At 36.0% G+C, this 19,916-nt stretch overlaps 1 protein-coding gene across 1 annotated transcript in view; it reads right to left on the reverse strand.

The window, feature by feature from the left end:
• The window catches only part of DENND1B (DENN domain containing 1B), a 247,938-nt gene that overhangs the window by 182,051 nt on the left and 45,971 nt on the right, over positions 1-19,916 (reverse strand). Inside the window, exon 3 of the mRNA XM_065878083.1 lies at positions 1,116-1,159. Coding sequence (XP_065734155.1) covers positions 1,116-1,159 — 44 coding nt within the window. The remainder of the gene's footprint in view (positions 1-1,115; positions 1,160-19,916) is intronic.

Below are 19,916 nucleotides of genomic sequence, written 5' to 3' on the forward strand. Positions count from 1 at the left end.
TTATATACTTAAGATACTTATAAATCTATTCTTTCTCCAAGGGGCTAAAAACAAATTAAGAGTACATGCTCTCTTTTTATGTGAAAGAACAGTCAAGGACTGCACTAGATCTAATTAGTATTTAACATGCTCATTTAACTTACTTTTTCAGTGACATTTCCTAATCCTCTATACTGATTTTCACATGTAGAAAATTATTCTTCCACATCAAAATCACATGTATCTGTATATCTCTGAATGAACTGCTTTAAAATGAATACTTTTATCAGCTTTTATTTTGGTAAATTATGAGAATCATACCTGTGAACTTAACTTATGGTTAAGCTTGTACTGTTATAATTTTAAGTGACAAGATTGTTTTACCCCATTTCTTTGTAGACAAAAAAAGGAACCTGCTCATCAGATTTCCAGTAGTACTTGTTTATATAAAAATTTAAATTTGTATGGTTAACCATATAATTCACTTCAAAATGATAAATCCATTATAAAGATTTTAAAATTTTACATACATTATGTCAAAATAATTCATAGTTTGGCTATACAAAATACTTAAGGAACTAGAGAATATTATAATTAAAATACAAATGCAGTAAATTCATTTCCAAGTCTCCCATTTTAAGAAAACAAAAGCCATAGAGAAGAATTATTTTAAAATAAGAAAATAATGTCAATTCAACTTATATATGTTAATGATTCGAACATTACTGTAACAAGGGTAGAATTGACCTCTTGGTTATAGCAGTTACTACTTCTTACTGTCTTACTTACAGAAGGGTATCCCTCAAAGTACCACATCATCAAGTTTTCTGATGGGGAAATGTTTGTTTCCAAATATATATTCCACAGACACATTAAAAGAGTATAAAAACATCATGAAACTGTAAACATTCACTTCCTAATAGCTTCACGAAAGGGCCTCTTCATCACGCATCTACCTGGTAACTTCAAAACATTTTCCATGTATTCTGCACACATGGCTTTTTATTCTCAAGAGTTGATCAAGAGAAAATACTTAAATCAATTCATATGTAGTAATCATAGTAGTAGTAGTAACAGTAGTAATAATCATTAATTCTCCAATTTTAAATGCTTTTGAAAAATTATGTGGGTCCAACCTGGTCTGCAAAGTCCTCTGGGAACTTCCACAATAACTCCGGATCTGTAAATAATTGACACAGAGCATTAAACAGAGAAAATAACACATTTATAGCAACAGTCTTGTTCAAATACTCTTAAAAGTGTCAAAGCTACTTTTTCTAATAATTTAAAATTTTTTCTTTAAATATTTACAGTTGATGAGGTTCAAAATTAAATATTTTGATAGTTTAAGGGTTTTAATGACCTTTGGAACAGGAATAATAAAACGAATAACTTGGTCAGATTATTAAAAATATTATTTCTGATAACTGCTTAGGGAAAGGAACGTGTCTTTGACTAGTTAAGAAAAAAATATATATTATTTCTTTTAGCAACTCATGTTTTACTTATATACCTTAGATTTTAAGATTCTGAAATATAAATTTTCAGATTTAACTCCACTTAATATACTGGTTTTAATTTGAAAAGAAAAATATAAATGTGGTAAATATGTAATCAATTATATTACAGCCCTCAGAAACTAGACTAAAATACAACATCTTAAATTTCCATTTAAAATCCTAAAAGACATTTTTCCAAAGAGGACATGCATATGGTGAACAGGCCCATGAAAAGATGCTCAACATCATTATCATCAGAGAAATGCAAACTAAAACCACAATGAGATATCACCTCACACCTGTCAGAATGGCTATCATCAAAAAGAACACAAATAGCAAATGTCGGCAAGGATGCGGAGAAAAGGGAGCCCTCCTACACTATTGATGGGAGTGTAAATTGGTGCAGCCACTGTGGAAAACAGTATGGAGGTTCCTCAAAAAACTAAAAGTAGAAGAACTACCATATGATCCAGCAATTCCACTCCTGGATATATATCTGAAAAAAAATGTAAACACCAATTCGAAAAGATACATGAACCCCAATGTTCACAGCAGCATTATTTACAATTACCAAGATATGGAAGCAACCTAAGTGTCCACTGACAGATGAATGGATAAAGAAGATGCGGTATGTATGTGTATGCACACACACACACACACACACACACACACACACACACACACACAATGGAATACTACTCAGCCATAAAAAAGGAATGAAATTTTGTCATTTGCAACAACATGGAAGGACTTGGAGGGTATTATGCTAAGCGAAACAAGTCAGAGAAAGACAAGTACTGTATGATATCACTTATATGTGGAATCTAAAAAAATAAAACAAACTAGTGAATATAACAAAAAAGAAACAGACTCACAGATGTGGAGAACAAATGAGTAGTTACCAGTGGGGAGAAGGAAGGGGAGGGGCAAAATAGGGGTAGGGGATTAAGAGGTACAAACTATTATGTACAAAATAAATAAGCTACAAGGATGTATTGTACAACACATGGAATATAGCCAGTATTTTGTAGTAACTATAAATGGAATATAACCTTTAAAAATTGTGAATCACTATGCTGTATACCTGTAACTTAAATTTATTTATTGTACATCGACTATACTTCAATTTAAAAAATGAAAAAGAAAATAAAATCCTCAATAAAAGTGTATAAACACAGTAATAATGTTTGTTTTATATCAAGGTTCACTTTTGAAATCCTGTATTTGCAACACCATAAATCAGCTTTTCAAACAATAGATAAGTTGGTAGGCATAAGGCATCAAGCTTGTTTAAAATACAACTGACATTTTTGGGGTATTTCATAGATATTTTTCTACTATATTATATCCAGTTATTCATATATAAAAATCAATGTTGTTTTATAAATTTTCGCACTGGTTTTCATTTTCGTTATTTCTTCACACTATTTCTCTTCTACTTAGCATAATAAAAAGAAGTCTTTTTAATTAACACTAAAAAATATTTTGGTTGCATACGTATCTTTTAATTCTGTCAATAACATACTTCTGAATACTGCAAATGTGCTTTAAAAGGGTACTGTACAAAGGATAATAATACTTCCGAAAAAGCCTTTGAAAGCCCAATATAAGTAACAAGCACAACCGACAAGACAGGATCAAAATATCAAAAATACCACTTTACGTACCCAGTCAGTAAAAAATTACGGCTCAATCCCATTATTTCCACTATACCATATTGCTTTTTAAAAAATACAGTCCAAGGATGCATAATTTCAAGTATTTAATCTCAAAACTCAGTAATTACCAGCAACATTTTGAGCAGGAGGCGGCTTCTCCTGCTGTATTACTTATTAGGCTCAAAAATATTTTTTTCAAATATTTTAACTTAAATAAAAAGGAAGCATACTTTCTACAATTAACCTTTTTACTAAGGAATAAAAAGTTTCTACATAAAAATCATTTAAAACATCTTATATAAGAATAATGCATTACTAATTTATGGAGCTAGTATTAAATGATTATGCCTTCATGTAAAACAAAATGTGTACATTTCTAAAATGACTGTGACATGTGTAGATCACCTAAAAATACTGAAACATTAATTTCCTGTAGAAATTATGTTGGAAAACATATATATGTGCTCACATATATGTATGTGTGTGTGTATTTATGTGGCAATTTTACCAGAACAGTAGTTATTAAGATTTGCATCTCATAAAACAAAAGTGTATGATGGATTCTTCATGAAATAGTAAACAAAAGTTATTATCTTGATAAATTAACACAATAACTAATGGCCCTATAAACAAGTCATCATGCAGAAATGTGGAATAGTCCCTTCTTATAAATAATGGAGTTAGAGAGTTTCAATGTGAATATTTTAAATATCCCTTTTAAACAACCTCAATTTTACAGTTACCGTTTGAGAAAATATGACAGATTCCTTATACTTACACCTTAAAGCCAGGATAGCTGTCTTGTTGGACAGCCCTAATACTTCGCCCTGCTGTTTGCAGCATTTACCTAATTACGTCTTCCTCCCTCACTTTTCTTCATCCCTTACACTACGCAGTTTTCTCTGTCCCGTCTGGCCTGTTCTTTCACAGAGGATGAACAAGTGAATACATGAAAACAGCAAATATCGGTTTAGTCACATAGTGGAAAATACCCTATTTCTTTTCTTTTCATTAAATGCGTGTTACACTTCAGCACCCAAAAATGTATTATAATCATGTGCAATCCATATCTGAAATGGATTAACTTAGTTACTGCCTGTGTGGTTAGGTTTACCCCGTATCTGACACATGTTGGCAGCAACTCTTCACAAGGACTGCAGAGGAAGAAACAAAAGAGCTCTGAAAAAAATGATAATAGTCCAATTTTCAAATTTATGCACAATGACGGAACTTTCTGTTCCCTGGGGATTACTTTCCAGATACAAGATCTGACCTGGCAAAGCTAGGTCGATTTTATGCTGATTTTATGGGTGAAAGGATGGGAACTGCTGGTAGGAGTCACCGCTGCCTGCGGTGACTGGGACACACTGTGTTTCTCTTCTGTCCAGTGCCCACCCGTAACTCAGAGGAGACTCCACATCTTAAAGAGGAACTTTGCCACCAACAATCCAGAAACCAAATAAACATGAAAGGAAGAACATGTAACTTGATTTTTACATAAATACAGTTAATCTCTTATTTTAATAAAAGAATGTTACAGTGTAGTGAGAAAAATATACAAATTTTTATTAAATCAGTAAATTTGGAAGGAGAGTATTTAATGTATTATTTGTGCATCACCATCACAAGTATTCCAAATTCCTGAGGCTTTTTTTTTAATGTAAAGTGAGATAAATTTAGTAATATTTTATTTTCCTTTGCAACCAGACCTTTCACATTTTCTGGCCTGTAACTAAAACCAAAAATTAAAATAACTTAAAATATTACTGTGATTCAACTACACTTTTTCATGCAGGAAAAACTTTAATTTACACAAATGAATAATATTTACTTAACTCTGTGGAATTCATAGATGAATATATTTAAAATTATGCACTTGTAAAACCACAGTTCAGAGACTATATACCTTTGAAAAGGCAGAATATATAGGATTAGTGTTTTGCTTGATTAAAGCTTCAGTGCTTATTCAGTTACATTGTAGAATCAGAATTTTACAAATGAGGAAACTGAAGCCAATGCAATGAGGAGCATGTCTTTATTTTTTTTAATAAAGTTATCTATTTATTTATTTTTGGCTGCATTGGGTCTTCGTTGCTGCGCGTGGGTTTTCTCTAGTTGCGGCGAGTGGGAGCTACTCTTCCTTGTGGTGCGTGGGCTTCTCATCACCGAGGTGGCCTCTCCTGTTGCGGAGCACAGGCTCTAGGAGTGCCAGCTTCAGTAGTTGTGGCACGTGGGCTCAGTAGTTGTGGCTCGCAGGCTGTAGAATGCAGGCTCAAGTAGTTGTGGTGCAAGGGCTTAGTTGCTCCGTGGCATGAGGGATATTCCCGGACAAGGGCTTGAACCCGTATCCCTTGCACTGGCAGGCGGATTCCTAACCACTGCGCCACCAGGGAGGTCCCTGGGAGCATGTCTTAATTATAAGGCTAGTTAATGTCAGAGGCTAGAACTTTCTTAGTTGAGATCTAAGGAGCAGCTATTTTAAATAATTTCCAAAATTAATACATTTCTGTGTCCCACTTAAGTTCAATTTATTTTATTCAAAAATCTATGCAATGCTAAAGAAACAGGAAAAGTCCCTGCCCTCCAAAGCCCTATAGCATACATGGAGAAAAATGTCACAGAGCTACCTAGTTTTTGTACAAACAAGGTATCCTGCGGGAACACTTGAACTCAACTTGAAAATTCACTGGCTTAATAATTTCAAAAAATGTTCCTAAGAAAAGAATGGTGATGTCTCTTGAATATAAATGCGCAGGAATCATTAAAGAAAATCTTCCACCTACGGAGATATAATGGTGAACTAAACAAAATAGGTCTCTACAATGCATAAAAAAGGATGGCATCTAAACCTATAGCTCAGTAAAATTTAATGAGTGTTATGCTAAAAGAATAGGATACTACCGGACAGCACAAGGAAAGCCAATCTAATTTAGAAAGCCACTAGTTAGACAAGCAAAGGATGACTTGGGCTATAAAGTGGGCAGAGGAGAACATTCCGGAATGGAGAAACAATATGCACTAAGTCTTAGAGGTTAAAAGAAAGCAGAAAACATTTGGAAACTGAAATTTAAAAAAGAAGAAATATATCTAGAATGCAGAGTAGGAGAGAGAGAATGTCACGGGATGAAGCTGGAGAGACAGGGGACAGACTACAGAGTTGAAGATGTACCCAAGGTATCAGAGGGAGCCACTAAACCATGGGAGAAGGACCACCTGAACTGTGTGGAGAATACAGTTAGAGGGTGTGTTTATGAAAGTCACGGGAAGAGAGGGTAACCAGGAGATTCTCAAACAAATGTGGCAGAACATTAAGCAAGGTGATGGCTCAAAAAATGGTAAGTGTGTGTAAAGGAGGCCGGAAGAGGGCATCCTGATCAAGACAGTGAGATGAGCCTTGGACAGAAGCTGAAGAATATTTTCCCATTGTCATAGGGATGAGAAAAGAGGAGAGGAGGTATGAATCCAAGGAGATTTTAGAATCTGGGGCACAAAGTTAAGAGTTTTGTGCAAAAATTCCTGATTATTTTGTGTGTGTAGCAGGAGCAAAGCTCCCTCCTAGGAGGGAAGTTGTTGGGGGGCTTGAGGAGGTGTGAAACAACTGTTTCAGGCACTGCTGAGCACTCAGTTTGGTGAGCGCTCAGCCTAGTGTTTAAGGGCAACAATGTGGTTATCTCCCCATCATCATCCAAGGGCCAAGGTGCAGGAGATAACTGCTAGATTCAGTCAGGGCTGAGGTTTCTGTCAGTCACGTGTGATGGAAAGAGAGCCTCAACAGAAGAGTGGTTACAGATGTGAACTGCTGATCTATAGCTAAAAAAGAGAAGTGGTTTTATTTTTTTCTGTAAAACCCATTAGTACTAAATGTTATACCAAGTCATGCTAATGCATTTTAAAACAGTGTATTTTCAGTAGAAAATCTACTGCATATATCTGAAGACTGTAGGACTGAAAAATAAAGCAAAATAAATAAACGGAACATTTGTAATTATGAAGTTAGGCAGACGAAGTTCTGGTCTTATACCTATACATAACAATGCTTTCTGTCTGCGATCAGAGGTAGGTACTGAAAAGTACAGAATCAGTTTCCCTCCTCTCTTCCTTGCCTTCCACTCCTCCCCGCTCTCTCTGGAATTATCTGAAAGAACAGTCATATCTGTTTACCCAAGCTTACCATATAAATCTCATTTTCCACATATACTATTATGTGGAAAAAAAACCCGGAAAACCATGGAATTAGATAACTACAGTTAAAATTACAACTTTTCCAGCTTTACTGAATTATATGACATATAACACTCTGTCAGCTTAAGGTGTACAAGGTGATTTGATAAACGTACATATTGTTAAATCTTTACCACAGTAAGGTTAATTAACACATCCTTTATCACACATAGTTACTAACTTGTTTTCATTATCATTGGTATGGTGGGAACACTAAAGCCCTACTCTCAAAGCAACTTTCAAATACACAATATAGTATTTGTGAACTATAGTCACCATGCTGGATATTAGACCCCTGGAACCTACTCATAACTGAAAGTTTGTACCCTTGAACCAACATCTCCTGCCACCCCTCAGCCCCTGGCAACCACCATCCTACTCTGATTCTTTGAGTCCAGTGTTTTTAGATTTCACATATGAGTGAGATCACATACTACTTGTCTTTCTCTGACTTACTTCACGGAGCATACATCCTCAAGGACGTCCACCTGTGCTGTTGCAAATGGCAAAGCAGCCTTCCTTTTTTCTAGGGTGGAATAACACTCCATGCTACGTATACACCACATTTTCTTTAACCATTCATTCACTGATGGACATTTAGGTTGTTTGCATATCTTGACTATTGAGAATAATACTGCAGTGAACATGGGAGTGCAGATTCTCTTCAAGATAGTGATTTCATCTTCACTGGATAAATACCCAGAAATGAGATTGCTGGGTCACATGGTGGTTCTATTTTTAATTTTTTGAGGAACCTCCATACTGTTTTCCGTAGTGGCTGCACCAATTTACATTCCCACCAATAATAAACCAGGGTTTCCTCTCCTCCACATCCTGGCCAGCATTTGTTACCTTGTCTTTATAACAGCCATTTTGACAGGTGTGAGATAATATCTCATTATGCTTTGATTTGCATTTCCAGGATAATTAGTGATGTTGAGAACCTTTTCATGTAGTTGTTGGCGGCTGTTAAATTTTCTTTGGAAAAATGTCTCTTTAAGCCCTCTGGCAATTTTTTAACTGGATTATTTGGTTCGTTGCTGTTGTATGAGTTCTTTATATTTTGGGTATTAACCCCTTATCAGATATATGGTTTGCAAATATTTTCTCCCATCCTATAGGCTGCCTTTTCATTTTCTTTTGCTGTGCAGAGCTTTTTAGTTTGATATAGTCCCACTTGCTTTTTGCTTTTGTTGCTTGTGCGTTTGGTATCATATCCAAAAAATAATTGCCAACAGTGATGTCAAGGAACTTACCATTTATGTTTTCTTCTAGGATTTTTATACTTTCACATTTTATGTTGAAGTTCTTCATCCATTTCAAGTTAATTTTTGTGACTTCTGTAAGATAGAGGTCCACTTTCATTCATTTGCATGTGGATATCCAGTTTTCCCAACACTATTTATTGAAGAGACTATCCTTTCCACATTGAGTATTCTTGGCTCCCTTGCCAAATATTGCTCCGTCATACATGTGGGGTTTACTTCTGAGCTCTGGATTCCATTCCATTTGTCTCTGTGTCTGTTTTTCTGCCAGTACCACACAGTTTTGATTACTGTAATTTGTAGTATAGTCTGAAATCTGGAAGTGGGATGCCCCCAGCTTTGTTCTTTCTCAATATTGCTTTGGCTATTTGGGATCTTTTGTGGTTCCATATGAACTTTATAATTCTTCTTCTACTTCTGTGAAAAAAGCCATTGGAATTTTGATGAGTATTATATTGAATATACAGATGACTCTGGGTAGTATGGACATTTTAACAATATTAATTCTTCCAATCCACAACCATGGGATATCCTCCCATTTATTTGTGTCTTCTTCAATTTCTTCCATCACTGGTCTTATAGTTTTCACTGTATGAATCTTTCATTTCCTTGGTTAAATTTATTCTTAAGTATTTTATTGCTTTTGATGCTATCGTAAATAAGATTATTTATTTTTCAGGTAATTGTTAGTGTACAGAATTGTAACTTATTTTTGTATGTTGATTTTGTATCCTGAAACTTTACTGCATTTATTAGTTATAACAGTTTTTTGGTGGAGTATTTGGGATTTTCTATATACAAGATCATGTCATCAGCAAACATTTTTACTTCTTTCTTTCCTTAAGTCATTAAGATGACTTTCTTCTCCTTGCCCAACTGCTCTGGGTAGGACTTCTAGCACTATGCTGAATAAGAGTAGGCTCCCTTGTCTTCTTCCTGATGTTAGAGGGGAAGCTTTGAACCTTTCACTGTAGTGCATGATACCAGTTGTGGGACTGTCACGTGGCTTTTATTATGTTGAGGTACGTTCCTTCTATATCCAATCTGTTGAGAGTTTTCAGGAAAGGATACTGAACTTTATCCAATGCTTTTTCTGATCTACTGGGATGACCAAAAAATTGTATCTTTCATTCTTTTAATATGATGTAGCATATTAATTTGTGTGTGTTGAACCACCTGTGTATCCATGGATAAACCTTACTTGATCATAGTGTATGATCCTCTTAATGTGTTGCTGAATTTGGTTTGCTACTATTCTGTTGAGATTTTTTGCACCTATATTCATCAGGGTTATTGGCACTTGTAGGTTTCTTTCTTTTAGTATCCTCATCTGGCTTCATATCAAGGTAATATTGGTCTTATAAATTTAGTTTGGGAGTGTTCCCTGCTCTTCAATTTCTTGGAAGAGTATAATAAAAACTGGCACTAACTTCTCCTTCAAATGTTTGGTAGAATTTACCCATGAAGCCATCTGGTCTTAGGTTTTCTTAGTTGGGAGGTTTCTGATTACTATTTCAATGTCCTTACTTATTATTGGTCTGTTCAGATTTTCTATTTCTTCATGATTCAGACATGGTAGGTTATATTTTTCTGAATGGTTAAATATATACATTTCTTGTTTTTCTAGGTTGTCAAATCTGTAGGCATATAGTTGTTCCTAGTAGTGTCTTATTGTATTTCTGTGGTATCAAGTTGTCATGTCTCCTTTTTCATTTATAATTTTATTTATTTGAGTACTTTCTCCTTTCCTCTTGATAAATCTGATTTGTCAATTTTGTTTATCTTTTCAAAAGATAAGATTATTATCTGTTTTATCTTTTCTACTGTTTTTCCGTTCTCTATTTAACATATTTCTGCTGTAATCTTTGTCATCTCCTTCCTTCTGCTAACTTTGGGCTTAGTTTGTTCTTTTTCAAGCTCCTTGAGGTGTAAAGTTAGGTTGTTTGGGATCTTTCTTTTTTCTTAATGTAGATATTTATTGCCATAAACTTCCCTCTTAGCACAACTTTAGCTGCATCCCATCAGTTTTGGTATATTTGTATTTTTATTTGCTTCAATATATTGTTTTATTCCCTCTTGATTTAATCTCCAACCCATTGGTTGTTCAGGAGTGTGTTGTTTGATTTCCACTTATTTGTGAATTTTCCAGTTTTCCTCTTGTTATTGATTTATAGCTTCATACCACTGTGGTTGGAAAAGGTACTTTCAATCTTTTAAAATTTACTGAGACTTATTTTGTAACCTAACATATGGTCTATTCTGGAGAATGTTCCATGTGTGCTTGAGAAGAATGTATATTCTGCTGCTGCTGTTGGATGGAATGTCCTGTATATGTCTATTAGGTCCCTTTGACCTAACAGAGTATTTGTAGGCAGCATATTGTTGGGTCTTATTTTCTTATCTATTCAGTCACTATACGCCTTTTCATCGGAGAATTCAGACTATTGGAGAATTTAGTCTGCTTACATCTGAAGTAATTAAAAGGCAATTCATCAAGAGATTATAATAATCTTAAGTATATATGCATACTACATCAGAACACCTAAATAATCAAGCAAATACTTGCTCATTGTTTTCTGTTTTGTAGTTCCTTTCTTGCTGTCTTCCTTTGTGAATTCATCATTTTCCTTAATGGTACACTTTGATTCCCCTCTCTTTATCTTGTGTGTATCTACTATAGATTTTTGTTTTGTGGTTATCCTGAGGCTTACTTGAAAAATCTTAGAGACACAGCAGTTATTTTAACCTCATCACAACTTAACTTTGATCACATACAAAAACTCTACCCTTTTATTCCTCCTACACACATTTTGTTTTTGATGTCACACTTTATATCTTTTTATATTGTGTACCTAACAAACTGTTGCTATAACTATTAATTTTAATACTTTTGTCCTTCAACCTTTATATTAGAGTTAAGTGGTTAACACACCACCACATTACAGTATCAGAGCATTCTGAATTTGACTATATATTTGCCTTTACCAGTGTGTTGTTTCTTTTCATATGTTTTCATAGTTAGCATCCTTTCATTTCAGGTTGAAGAAGTCCTTTCAACATTTCTTGTAAGGCAGGTATAGTGATGATGAACCACCTCAGCTTTCATTTGCTTGGCAAAGTCTTTATCTCACCTTTATTTCTGAAGGATGACTTTGCTGGGTATAGTACAGTTGACCCTTGCACAACACAGGGTTGAACTGTGCAGATCCACCTATGCATGGATGTTCTTCAATAAATACATGCTACAGTACTACAGTCTGTGGAACGGCAGATCAGGGGAGCCGACTGTAAAGTTATACGCAAGGTTTCTACTGCATGGTGTGTGGGGGTCAGTCCCTCTAACCCCGTCATTCGGGGGCCAACTGTATTCTTGGTTGGTGGTCTCTTTCAGCACTTCACAGGGCAGTGAAGGCTAATAATGAGGATCCCACCAGAGGCATGCAGGCACAGAGCTGGAGGGACCAGCTGCAGGTCCACATAGTGGTTCCAGCCAGCAACAGAGCACAGGCTCTGATCCAGGCCCGCAACAGCAGGGGGCCCTGACTGCCAGCATGCTCTCCCGAGACTGCAGTCTTCCCTCAGGCATGCACAGAGCCGTGGAGGGCGGTGACACGCATCAGACCGGTGGATGCACGCGCACAGCTGGAGGAGCCAGCCCTGAGCGCTTGCACAGCAGTGGGGGTCAGCCACGAGGGTCTAGACTGGTGTCTTGCACCTGCATAGCTGTAGAGGCCTGGGCTGGCTACCGGTGCGATTCCCAGGCTCCAGTAGGGGAAGCTGGGAGAGGAGTTGGCAAAACAGGAGGGACTCAGGTGGCTGGTGTCAGCAAACACAAATATCCGTGGGGTGAAAGCCAGTAAAATCTGCAGGGGTTCCGAACCAGCTGGGGTCACCTGCAGAGCAGGTCACGGGGAACTGCAGTTGCTCTTGCCACATGGGCTGGGTGGCCAGCTTTTCTTCCTCGTTCCTAGTTATCTCTATACCTCTTGGCTTTGCCGGTCTCTGGGTGGGTGAAACTGAGGAAGGACCTTTGTGTGTTGCCCAAAAAGACTGGGGAATCTGGTCACTCATCCCACTATTCTTTCCCTACAAGGGGAACTCCTTCTAGCTGTACGGTTCATTCTGGATACCGAGCAATGCTGGCCTGGGGGATGGGATGATACAGTCAAAATGAAGCTGTTCTTCCTTCCCCACTTTGGTTATTCTCAAATTTCTTGTTCCACTGTGTTGCTGAAGTTTCTAAAGTGGGCTCCAGAGCTCTCCCAGAGAGCAGTTTTTGTTTGTGAACAGCTGTCTGTTTATATTTGGTGGGGGGAGGGGATGGAGGTCTCCTGCTCTACCATCTTGCTGACGTCACACCCCTAAAATTGTAATTTTCACTACATCTGTCAAAATAGCTTGCAAAATAATTAATTACTGTAATTTAATATCCAGCCTGATCACAAAAAAAGTATTTAAAAAAGCAACTCACTCCCTCATTTAGGGCCACAGATGACCTTGGTGAAGCCAGAGATCCAGAAAACATATATCCTCCCATTTTTCCTTGGTGCGCAACCCAGTAAAACACAGATTTACGGCCCTGGTAGAAAGATACCACTCATGCCAACAAGATATTAATAAAAATCTTTACCAATCCACCCAAAAAATGCAGTACCATAGACTGCATAACATTACAAACTTTAAGACTGATAGCAACAGTAAAAGTAAAAACAAATTCATTGCTCAATAATGTTAAGTTCAGGCTACGTCTTAAGAAAGCATACATAGCCAGGTGTTTGTACAAATTAAAGTTAACATAAGATGTTAATTTAAAATTTTAGTATCTTCTTCAGAGACCAGCTCAGTAGTTCCCGAACTTTAGTGTGCAACAAAAGCTCCAAGAGAGCTTGTTAAAACACAGAGCCCAGGGTCCCACTTGTAGAACTTCTGAGTCCGGAGGTCAAAGGTGGGTCTGAGAATTGCGTTTCTAACAAGTTCCCAAGTGATGCTGCGCTACTCATCTGAGGACCACACGCTGAGAACTAATAGCAAAGGACCACGTATCTCTCACGCTGACGGGCATTACGAACCACATGTTAAAGAATTTGATATTTGTTGACTGAAAATGTTCTTTAAAATGTGGCAATGGATAATTCAGAATTCCCTCTATTACATATACATTTTATCTGGCAACAGGTATATTTCCAGAGAAAATAGCAACCGTGACAGTGATAGTGGGAAGTAATCCGAGCAAGAAAAATGTTACCAAAATGTTTTTAAAATATTTCAATGCTAATAGTTACTATCAAAATGGTAATTCTATTTCTGTACCACAATGGAAATAATTTTATCTCAAAATTAAGTGTTTTACGACATTGGGACTATATGATTTAAGGAACAATGATGAGGAACTATGGCTACATAGACATAAAGATACACTGTCTGTTATTTCTTCTATCTCTATATGCCAGATACATACACAGAGATAGTCCATGTTGAAATAAGATGTGTCTTTTTGAATGAAATCATGCCATTTGCAGCAACATGGATGGACCTAGAGATTATCATACTAAATGAAGTAAGTCAGAAAGAGAAAGACAAATGCCATATGATATGTGGAATCTAAAATATACCACAAATGAACATATCTAAGAAACAGACATAGAGGACAAACCTGTGGTTGCCAAGGAGGAGGGCGTGTGGGGGGAGGGATGGAGTGGGAGTTTGGGATTAGCAGATGCAAACTATTACATATAGAATGGATAAACAGCAAGGTCCTACTGTCTAGCACAGGGAACTATATTCAATTTCCTGTGATAAACCATAATGGACAAGAATATGAAAAAGAATATATGTATGTATAACTGAGTCACTTTGCTGTACAGCAGAAATTAACACAACATTGTAAATCAACTATACTTCAATTAAATTTTAAAAAAACGATGTAAGTCTTTTTGTACCATACCATCTAATATGCCTGTGAGAAATTATTTTTCTGTGCTTTCCTACAATGCTTTCTTTTGTAGAATTTAAGCAATTAGTTCCAATGTGAACAACAGAAAGGATAAATGCCAATATTTGTGAATGTAAAATTTTAGGGCCTGGTTTTATTTTTTTTTCTTTTAAAACATTCAAAAAAAGGTTCGTTATGTATGGATAGAATCATAGAGTTTTCTGAATGGGAGAGGACCTTAAAGATTCTTTTTTTTTAACCACTCATACTTAAGATGTTATATTGTATTTCATGTCTGGACGTACTACCTATTCAAGCCAAGACCACAATCCAGATATCCTTGTTCCTATTATACAGCCTTTCTAACATAAACTGCTGCGTATAAAAGCACACTACAAATAAGCCCAATTTGCTCTACTTGTTGATCTTTAATTTTGTTGTTCATTAAGTGGACAGTAGTTTAAGGCATATTCACAAGTTTAGAAATTTTCCTTATTATCTACAGGAAAATACTTTTAGCAAACCAAATATTTAAGCATTTTTGTAAAATAATGGCCTAAACCCTACAGACTTTCTCTGAACAATCTTTGGAAAAACATATGTGAACAAATCTAAAATAGAATATTAATTACTAATAGATTCAAATCAGTATCTTCTCATTCCAGAATTAAAATAATTCTTCACTTACTCATTTGAGTTTGACTTACATATACAGAAACCTTAAGGAAATGAAAATATTATTTCAAGATGTCTTACTTTATAACCAGTTACAAAAATGGCAGAGATCATGCTTCTACTTACTGCTTTACATAACGTACACATTTAAAATTAAAAACACACAATTTTGGAAATTTGTCAGTTTGTTGAACCTCTTAAAAATGTATATAAGCAATGGTGTAGAAACATCTGAATATAATAATGATCCCATAGTGATCATCTTCACTCTGAAGAATCATCTGGATAATTAAACAACTACTACTGTAAAATTATTTCGGTGCTTTTGAAACTTAAACTATAGAAGCAATTTAATGACCAGTTCTAGCCTTTATAAATGTTTCTTCCCAGAACGATCTAAAATTAGCATCACAACTCAAAACAATGAAGCTCTTTTTGCTCATATACAAGCAAATTCTAGCTAAGGTAATGAAAATGGAACTTCAAAGAACCTTAAGAAAATATAATCCATAGCAGCTTAGATATATCATTTTGCTACTTCTATTCCTTTTACACAAGACCTATTATAATAAAATGAAAACCCTCATCAATCACCTGATTGAGTAATTCCAAACTTAACCAAACAGGGCTAATGGGTGAGAATTGAATTGAAAACACCTTGACAAAGAAAGCAATTTCTTTTCTTCGCACTCCTCTGAAGCTGTGGGTGATCATGGTAATCGAACCATCAACAGTGAGGGGCCATCTGTCCCAAGAGCCCTTCATGAGCGTTTTTAAAAAATCAACAACAAAAAAAAGGGAAAGAAATGCTGTACCACAGATGTTCAATCTTGATTAATCTATGACAAGGAACTTACAACTGAGAATCAATGTTTTGACGTTTTTCAGATACCAGTCATTAAAAGCCAACACAAAAGTTTTTATTAGAATGCAAGGGATAAAAGTTAGTGGGCTGCTTATAGAAAGATGATCTTCCATACAAAATCTGGAATACCTTTTAGTCAGCTGAGATGTTCATCACATCCTAAAGCAATAGCTTCTATTATAATTCCCTCAAAGAGAAGAGCAGGCAAGAGGCCATGCTTTAAGCTAGCTCTCAGACTAGCATTTCGAGACTGTTGTTCTTTATATATTCTTTCTACGAGTACATGATTAACTAAAAAGAAGACATGTTTATGTTCTCAGTACTCATTATATTTAACTATTTGAAATAAAGTAGATTTTCAAGAAACAGCATTCACATGAAAACTCAGAAATGTAAAATTAATTGAGCCTCATAAAACAGTTCTGTTTTATTTACAACATTTAAAATAATGTTCATATTAGACCAAGAAATAATTTCAAGCACAAGGGCAAACTGGGTCAAAGCTTTTCTTGTTTGATATATAGCTTGAAATACAGTAGGCTCCTGGCACTCTTGGATATAACACAAGTTTCAATCACTTGGGAATAAGCCAAAGTTAATAAATAGAATATACTATTAAAATGACTCAAAGCTTACTAAAATCAAAATCTCTGTGAGCTTTATGAAGTATAACTACTAAAAACATTTAAAAACTAATTTTAAGATGAAAAATAAAACTATAAAACAAAATATTAAAGAACCAAATAAAACGATGCATCTCAGTTTTTTCAAAATACTTTCAAGCTAGAATCAAATTAAATGTAAAAGAAATGTAGTTTAAAGCTCAAACATATAAATTCACTAAGAGACTTACTGTAAATGCCATAACTCCTTATTTATCTTTGTATTGCCAGAGCCTGAAAACGGATTCTGTGACCCCAGAAACATGGCATTATCAGGCATATGACAGAGGCAAGCATATTTGCCTCTAGGAGAAACACTCAGCCCAAGTCTTCAGAGAAACACTTGGGAGAAACACTCAGCCCAAGCCAAAGATGGGTTTGCAATTCAAATTTACTACAGAAAATCTATAAGCCGTCAGAAACAACAGAATTAGAACCCCTCTCCCTCAAAGGCTTATTAAGATATTACAATTATCTGAAACAGCATATATAATAAGGATTTTTTTAATAAAGAAATAAGGATTCAAAACATGAGCAATGAAATTCTTTTTTTGTAAAAAAAAAAAAAAAGGCAAATTTTGAAAACAACCAAAACTTTAAGAAATGAAAAAATATATAATCTATGAAATTAAAAGCTCACTAGAATAAACAGATCATATACAAGTGAAGAGGGAAACAGTGAAATGAATCAGACACAAAAGGGATTAAGCAGAATAAGGCACAGCGAAACCCTCCAAAATGTGAAATATATAAAGAAGGTTAAGAAAAATGGAGACTAGAATGATAATATAAGTCTATTTCAAGTTCTAAAAGATCAGATCTAAGAGACTGGGGTGTACAAAACAAGGGAAGGATGGAGATCACATTAGAAGAAATACTGACTGAGTTTTCCAAAAGCAGTGAAAGACATAAATCTTCAGAATTAGAAATCACAACAAACCCAAGGAACATCTCAAGAAAGACACATCCAGAGGCATTATAATGAAGTTACAGAGTACAAAAAGACATACACATCTTTAAAAGCATCCTAGAGGAAAAGAGGTAAACTCTAAATCTCTAAATATATATACATATATATACATATTTACACCTACAGCAGACTTCCCAAAGACAGCAATGGAATCCAGAAGACAGTGGAATAATATATCTGAAACTCCTGAAAAAGTATGCTTGTCCTCTGAGAACTGTATAAACAGGAATGTGGGTAAAATAAAGATATTTTTAGAAAGATAAAACTGGACACTGGCTAAAGAACTTCTAAAGATTGTAGCATCATCAGGAAAAAAGTTAATTCTCCAAAAGAAAAGTATGAAATGCAAGAAATAATATATTTCATGTACCCAGATATATACACATAACAATATTTATTGAATCATTGTTTGCAACTAATAAAGTCCTGGAAATAACGTACAAGTCCATTAGTATGGAAACAGTTATAGCATTACTATTCTATGAAATACTATATGGCCTTGAAAAAGACTAAAGCCTTGAAAAACATATTTGTTCACAGGAAAAAAATCTCTGAAACACAGTGTTAAATGAAAACAAGGAGGCAAGATGAGGTCAGAGAGATAAGGATGAGGCAGCAGAACAGGAGGGCCTTATGAGTCAGCAAAAGGACCTTGGCTTGCACTCTGAGAAGGGGACACACAAGAGTCTGAGTAGAGAACTGACAAGCTCTGACGTATTTAACAGGATCACCTGGCTGCTGCCTTGAGTACAAAATGAAAGACAACAAAATAATAAAGCCAGTTACCAGGCTACTGCAACAATCCCGATAACATAAAAGGAACCTCCTGAGAAAAGAACTTAGATCTCATTATCTTACTAATAATGGGCATATATCATTAACCTCTGGGACTGGGATTCAGACATTTATGGACAATCTGTGTGGTAAAACAGAAGGGAAGGCGGCAGATAAAACTTACGAGATGACCCACCCTCCTGAGACAGAACGCAGTAGGGCCTAAAAATCAAAGGGAAGTTCTCCCAACAGATTACAGTAGACATTTTATGCATCTGACCTGACCCAGTGGCAGGTGAGTACTTTGGGGAGAAAAGAAGAGTGTTTCGTAAAAACGAAAGGAGCTCTGCAGAACTCCTTTAACATAGATGATTAGGGGCCACCTCCTCGCCCACTTTGCAGAACTGCGATCCAGGCTGTAAGGTGACACTGAAAATGCAACGAACTGTGACTGACATCATCACGAGTGGCGTGGCGGTCCAGTAGCCAGGAGCAGCAAGAGTGACCCCAGCAGCCCAGGTGAGAGCAAGGGTCATCGCCGTTGGCACCGGCCAGCAGCACAAGCAGCATCGTAGCGGGAGCGCTGCCAAGTCTACAGAAATGACTGCGGTGAGGCTTTGAGAGCAAAGGTAGGAAGCAGGGCAGGTGAGGTCGACAAGCAACTCCTCAGCACCTGTGAGGCACCTCTGAGGGGTCCACAGAAATCCTAAAGAAGAGGGAACACTCCAAAATGGGACAGAGACCTGGAGGGTACTCAGCTAGGGGTTATCAAGCAGTCAACGTCTGAGTCCAAATATCAATGTGACGCCACCCGTACCCTCAAGTTAGAGAGGCCTACAGGCACTGGGACAACACCTGTAAAATGTCCACAGTAAAGATTACGAACCTTGTTAACGAGATGCGTTACGATAAGCAAAGTGTGCATAACCTAGATATTATAGCTCAGTTCTCAATTACAAGAGAGGAACTTTTAGGTCTTTCTCGATATACTATAAAAGAACAATTGAAAGGAAGAGATACGTGAATAGACATTTCATCCTGTTCCTAACTGAATTATGCTGTTTTAGTTCTAAAGTCTTCCCTGTTGGTAGCGAGAATTTCTTTGAACTAACAATGGGCATATATCATTAACCATCAACCGAGGCCAATACTGTGATTGGTAAATATAATACTGATATTGGCAACAAGAAACATTTTCTGGAAGGGGCAGAAAGCTATTAGTCTGAACTTGCTTGCAAATAATTAAGCCCTAGGGTAATTTTCACCCTTTTCCTTGGAACATATAATTATCAAGTTATTGAGGATACATTTAGAAGACTTTGCCGAGTATTTCAAGTAGAAAACAGTGATCCAGTTTGGGGGCGAACTGGGGGCTGGATTCTACTTCTAAGTAGGCTTCAGGAGCAAACACAAATT

Source organism: Phocoena phocoena, chromosome 1 (genome assembly GCF_963924675.1).
Source record: "Phocoena phocoena chromosome 1, mPhoPho1.1, whole genome shotgun sequence".
Taxonomy (NCBI): domain Eukaryota; kingdom Metazoa; phylum Chordata; class Mammalia; order Artiodactyla; family Phocoenidae; genus Phocoena; species Phocoena phocoena.